This window comes from Triticum dicoccoides, chromosome 2B, assembly GCF_002162155.2.
Source record: "Triticum dicoccoides isolate Atlit2015 ecotype Zavitan chromosome 2B, WEW_v2.0, whole genome shotgun sequence".
In the NCBI taxonomy this organism is placed as follows: domain Eukaryota; kingdom Viridiplantae; phylum Streptophyta; class Magnoliopsida; order Poales; family Poaceae; genus Triticum; species Triticum dicoccoides.
The window spans coordinates 542,604,660-542,610,911 of NC_041383.1; the positions used below are offsets into that span (position 1 = coordinate 542,604,660).

The 6,252-nt window shown below is 43.3% G+C and overlaps 1 protein-coding gene across 8 annotated transcripts; it reads left to right on the forward strand.

The window, feature by feature from the left end:
• The first annotated feature begins 602 nt into the window (after window positions 1-602).
• Window positions 603-4,092, forward strand: LOC119364744. Of its 8 annotated transcripts, none has more exons than XR_005175076.1 (7): window positions 603-933; window positions 1,031-1,197; window positions 2,249-2,323; window positions 2,657-2,695; window positions 2,942-2,988; window positions 3,098-3,187; window positions 3,777-4,092. XR_005175076.1 is itself a non-coding variant. In XM_037630261.1 (7 exons), exons 2-7 carry the CDS (start codon window positions 1,146-1,148, stop codon window positions 3,802-3,804), a joined length of 327 nt encoding a protein of 108 aa, XP_037486158.1. In that variant the 5' UTR covers window positions 603-933; window positions 1,031-1,145; the 3' UTR covers window positions 3,805-4,092. The 8 variants fall into 8 exon arrangements, 7 of the variants coding, with proteins under 7 accessions (XP_037486158.1, XP_037486159.1, XP_037486156.1 ...); XM_037630261.1 differs by having other exon boundaries at window positions 2,253-2,323; XM_037630262.1 differs by having other exon boundaries at window positions 2,256-2,323.
• The last annotated feature ends 2,160 nt before the right edge of the window (window positions 4,093-6,252 follow it).

Below are 6,252 nucleotides of genomic sequence, written 5' to 3' on the forward strand. Positions count from 1 at the left end.
AGGGTATAAAACCCGCGCTACTACTAAGTTGATAGTAGCAGCGAGGGGTATAAACCCGCGCTACTACTAAATGATCTTCATCATACCCCTGAAACAGGTCATACTAGTAACGAGGGGTATAAAACCCGCGCTACTACTAAGTAGGTAGCTATAGTGCAGGTAAAAACCCCATGCTATTACTAACTGTGTCCACTACTGCACCATCTACCCCGGCCCGGTCCACTCCCCCACCACTAAAAACTCTCTCTCACATCCCTAAAAAACTCTCTCACGAACTCCGCATGATCTCCTCGGTCCACCCCACCCCGGCTCCTCTGAAACAAGATCCTTTAACATCACGAAGGGATGTCAGGGAAGCTACAGTACCATGACATCCCTTCTTCACATCCATATGATTAAGCCTAAAATGACTTGAATTAATCTGCAAATTACAAATCTACTGTATATATTTACAAAAATTACATACAAACAACATTATGGTGCAATAAAATTAATTTCAGATTTTATTTTCTATGAGCTTTTGCTACATTGCCCGTGACATCCCTTTTTCATTTTGCACTGGGATTGCACTATAGCTTCGTGACATCCCTAGAGGATCCGTTCGTGGCTCCTCTCCCCACGATCTCCTCGCCGCTGCCCCCACCCATGTCGGCCAGTTCCGGTGAGCACCGGCCTCGCGCAACACCCCACCTCCTCCTCCTCCCCTCCCCTCCCCTTCCTCCTCCGCCCGCCCCTTCTCTCTCCTCCCCCCTCCCGGTGGCCGGCGATGGGCGCGGACAAGGAGGAGCACCAGCCCCCCATGCAGAAGCGTGAGCACGAGGAGGGGGAGGAGCCCGCGGCCACCGTCCCAAATCTGCGTCAGTTCGTCGAACAACGACGGTCGTGCTGTTCCGTCGCCGGCGAGATGTCTACCAATGGCGTCGAGATTAACGGGTACGTTTTGTTCCCCTCTCCGGCAAATAGACATTGGTAGAAACTGGCACATATTATAGGGATTTCTGACTGATTTGCCCGCTCCGTCGATTCACAGGATGTGTGCTGCGCCCGGGGCGAGGAGCAGTTCCTTCTTCCCAGCGGAGTCACAGGATTCATGAGCTTCCCAAACAGTGCGGTCTGTGCCGCCGGCTGTGCGCAGCTGCCTGTGGATGCAGTGGTGGGCGAGGTGTGCTCTGAAGCCACCAACGGCTGGACACGCAGGTCAGTGAAAATCAATCACCTCTATTTTCTTTTTGTCTATTGTTCTGCAATCTCATATCTGGACCATATTTACATTCTTAGTCACAGAAACATGTGATTGGCGCCTGCGTGGTATATGTTGTTGTTGGGGTTCATGAACGAGTCATAGTAGTGGTGAAGCAGTTTATTTCCATATTTGTTAGGTTCCCAGGCACGTAAAATCTTGGCAGTGAGCTATGGGGTTCCCTGTTGCTGAATTTGTTCATGAAGCATTAGTATTTGATTCAGGACTGCTTTGGCCGGTTTGATTAGTTTGAGAGAAGGTCTGTACTGCTGATGTTTTTGCAAGGCACTTTTTTTGGTTGGACTGCATAGTTGACTATTTTTATGTGGATGCAAGCTGATTAGTCTAGATGATGTCGGGAGCTGCAATGGAGTGGGCTAAGATTGTTGGCGATTCAGTGGTCTCTTACTAGTCACTAAGATATCATTCCATAAGCTGTAATCAATCATATCCAAAACACAAATTATTGTCCCCACTTCTGTCCCTGTTTATTTTCTTGGATTTAAACAATGGATTGATCTCTTAGCCACCAATATATCATTCTGTAAGTTGTAATCAATAGTATCCAAATGGAATGGGACTTTTCTTTTATTTGAAACTTCCAAATCAAGGGTTTTCCTTGAAATATATTCACGGTGGTGTAATTGATTTAGCTTTTGAACAGAAACTTTTACAAGGTTCTGGTTGCTTTGACAGTACAATATTTTCTACTGTACATTATATTTCAATATCTATATAATTTAGTTTGAGAAAGTAACTTAAGGAGGTGCATCCCTTTTTATAATTCCTCTACACTACTCAATCGCTATCTGCCTCTAATTATTATAGTGAAATCACTTATGGGCGCGGCGCTAAATTCTTGAGAACCTGCTCTAATCATCATATTTTTCGCTATCTTAATTCTTGTATGCGATGCCATGAATATATACTGTTATATATTTTGCTACATTAGTGTTGTTGCTGCTTCTGTTCAAATTATAGTACATTGATCAAATTAACCTTTTCAAGCAAGAAGAACACGGCGAAAAACAAGACATTGGTAGATGTTCTTGTTCGCTCAGACATCTCATAGGAAGGACGAAGGTACCAATTCTAGCTGATGGTCCCTCTCCACTTTGTGTTAGCTCATGCATGCTTCTTTGTTGATCAATTGGTGTATGATCCATTCACAATTTTAGGATGGTGCATTCTTGATACAATTTCCCATACTCAATCCATGCAGTCTATGGACTGAAAAAACAATTGTTGTAGTCATTTTCAACCGGTTCTGTGTAGTTTCCAACATATTGCTTATAGTGTCTAGTTTGGTGCTTAATTCAGCTAGAAATGCTTTCTGGGAAGACTAGTAATACATATTCACTCCACAAAATAGTTAACAAGTCTTTGAAGCTGAAGTTCAACCTCTTTGTCAAGCAGGTGTCCGCCAACATTGGGATGGCAGAGCCACACATTGATGTATGGATATTTTCTGGTTGCTTGCCCCGTTCTCAAACTAATAAAAAGGAAGTGTTGCTGCCATTGCAGCACCATTGTAGCACCAAGTTCTTTGAGGCATCAATCCATGATAACTGGGCATATCGGTTTATGCTTAGATATAAAGAAACCAAATATATATTCTTTCTTATTATACGGAACCAATTATATTTAATCCATGTTAAAATGATTATGCATTTATCATGTTGGAACTTCTTTGTCAAGCAGGTCTCCGCCAGCATTTGGAATTTGGGATGGCAGTGCCACACATTGATGTATGGATACTTTCTGGTCGCTTGCCCCGTTGTACATCATTGTCCCCTTTTTAAGGATCCATTCACCTAGTTCCTGCTTTTTTATGGCTTTTGTTCTGTTTGTTTACAGATCAAGGCTGTCATTGCCTTTACCATGTTTCTTAAAGCCTTTGGTGGTCTCCTTTTCATCATCAGTAGCTCATTCGGAGCGGTCGTACTGGTGCGTACTCTTCTTGTGCATGCACTATATCTAGAATTATGTTATGTTAAAGGGGCATCTAGATGCATACTTTTGTGGCTACCATTAAATGCATGTCTTCTCAAACTATTTAAAAGGAAGTGTTGTTGCCGTGCCATTTAGGTAGTTTCAACAGATATGATGTGCTTGGCTGTTAATGTTTTAGTGTGTGCTTCTCACCTGCTGTAAAAGGCCAATTCGGGCATTGTAGCTGCTTCAGTATTTGATCTTCATATATTTTGCTTTTGCAATATCCTGTTCTAACATCTGAAAATGGAATACTTTAACAATATAATCTTCCTGACTTTCTGCAACTGATTTTTGTTGTAGTCCAAAATTATATGTTTGTGTTTATTGCCTTTTTTAGTGTGTTGATATTTGAAAGGGGAACATGGCAATGTGTTGCACTCTTGCTTTTGTTAGAGCACTATATTTTATTGTTAACCATGCTATGGTCCAAACTCCTTTTTATTCTGCTCATATGATATTGCTCACCTTTTGTTTTCTGTCCGATGCCTCCTGTATTTAGAGTAGAAATATTCTTAATTTAGTGTTTCTTGAACATGTCTAGGGCAATGGATAAAATCTACTCTCGATAGTTGATAGAGGGAGTAGATGCTAAGTTGACTTTTTTCCTGCGGATTTGCTTATCGTGAAGATGCTTGCAAGGATGCAGAGGGAGCGGATCATTTGGAGAGATAGGATGCCACTGTTTGGTGTTTTTATGCATTTTGGTTTGCTTGTAACTGTGTTTGCACTAGCTGGGAGTAAGTGACTTCAAGAAGTGTAGGTGTTTTAATTGAAGGCATGAAAAGCCATGACAATATGTATGCTCTTACAAGATGTGCTCTAATGCTGCTGGTTTATTATAAATCTTGGATTAGTAATTGTTGGGGAACGTAGTAATTTCAAAAAAAACCTAGGCACATGCAAGATCATGGTGATGCATAGCAACGAGAGGGGAGAGTGTTGTCCACATACCCTCGTAGACCGAAAGCGGAAGCGTTAGCACAACGTGGTTGATGTAGTCATACGTCTTCACGATCCGACCGATCAAGTACCAAACGCACGGCACCTCTGAGTTCAGCACACATTCAGCTCGATGACGTCCCACGAACTCCGATCTAGCCGAGCTTTGAGGGAGAGTTCCGTCAGCACGACGGCATGGTGACGATGATGATGCTCTACCGACGCAGGGCTTCACCTAAGCACTGCTATGATACTATTGAGGTGGATTATGGTGGAGGGGGGCACCACACACGGCTAAGAGATCCAAGGGATCAATTGCAGTTGTTATGTCTAGGGTGCCCCCTGCCCCGTATATAAAGGAGCAAGGGGGAGGGGCAGCCAGCCAGGAGGAGGCACGCCAGGAAGAGTCCGGGAGTAGGACTCCCTCCCTTCCTTGTTGGATTAGCAGTAGGGGGAAAGAGGAGGGAGAGAGAGGAAGGAAAGGGGGCGCCGTCCCTCTCTCCTTGTCCTATTTGGACTAGGGGGAGGGGCGCGCGACCTTGCCCTGGCCTCCTCTCCTCTTCTCCACTAAGGCCCACTATGGCCCATTAAGCCCGCGGGGGGTTCCGGTAACCCCTCAGTACTCCGGTAAAATCCCGATTTCACCCGGAACACTTCCGATATCCAAATGCAGGCTTCCAATATATCAATCTTCATGTCTCGGCCATTTCGAGACTCCTCGTCATGTCCGTGATCACATCTGGGACTCCGAACAACCTTCGGTACATCAAAACTCATAAACTCATAATATATTCGTCATTGAAACTTTAAGCGTGCGGACCCTATGGGTTTGAGAACTATGTAGACATGACCGAGACACGTCTCCGGTCAATAACCAATAGCGGAACCTGGATGCTCATATTGGCTCCTACATATTCTACGAAGATCTTTATCGGTCAAACCGCATAACAACATACGTTGTTCCCTTTGTCATCGGTATGTTACTTACCCGAGATTCGACCGTCGGTATCTCAATACCTAGTTCAATCTTGTTACCGGCAAGTCTCTTTACTCGTTATGTAATGCATCACCCCGCAACTAACTCATTAGCTACATTGCTTGCAAGGCTTATAGTGATGTGCATTACCGAGAGGCCCCAGAGATACCTCTCCGACAATTGGAGTGACAAGTCATAATATCGAAATACGCCAACTCAACATGTACCTTCGGAGACACCTGTAGAGCTCCTTTATAATCACCCAATTACATTGTGACGTTTGGTAGCACACGAAGTGTTCCTCCGGTAAACGGGAGTTGCATAATCTCATAGTCATAGGAACATGTATAAGTCATGAAGAAAGCAATAGCAACATACTAAACGATCAAGTGCTAAGCTAACGGAATGGGTCAAGTCAATCACATCATTCTCCTAATGATGTGATCCCGTTAATCAAATGACAACTCATGTCTATGTTAGGAAACTTAACCATCTTTGATTAACGAGCTAGTCAAGTAGAGGCATACTAGTGACACTATGTTTGTCTATGTATTCACACATGTATTATGTTTCCGGTTAATACAATTCTAGCATGAATAATAAACATTTTATCATGAAATAAGGAAATAAATAATAACTTTATTATTGCCTCTAGGGCATATTTCCTTCAGTCTCCCACTTGCACTAGAGTCAATAATCTAGTTCACATTGCCATGTGATTTAACACCAATATTCACATCTGTATGTGATTAATACCCATAGTTCACATCGTCATGTGATCAACACCCAAAGGGTTTACTAGAGTCAATAATCTAGTTCACATCGCTTATGTGATTAACACCCAAAGAGTACTAAGGTATGATCATGTTTTGCTTGTGAGAGAAGTTTAGTCACGGGGCTGACACATTCAGAGTCGTATGTATTTCACAAATATTCTATGTCTATAATGCTCTGCACGGAGCTACACTAGCTAATTGCTCCCACTTTCAATATGTATCCAGATTGAGACTTAGAGTCATCTGGATCGGTGTAAAAGCTTGCACCGATGTAACTTCTTACAACTGTCGGCGTTCTGGGAACGGGGGTACCCAGACTTGCCTGC

Excerpts from the sequence above, each read along its gene's own strand:
- LOC119364744 (XM_037630259.1), top strand. The coding sequence starts at position 1,146 with ATGCAGTGGTGGGCGAGGTGTGCTCTGAAGCCACCAACGGCTGGACAC. Across the intron at positions 1,198-2,252 it reads ACCAACGGCTGGACACGCAG|AAGAACACGGCGAAAAACAA; the intron begins GTCAGTGAAAAT and ends TTTTCAAGCAAG. Across the intron at positions 2,989-3,097 it reads TGGCAGTGCCACACATTGAT|ATCAAGGCTGTCATTGCCTT; the intron begins GTATGGATACTT and ends GTTTGTTTACAG.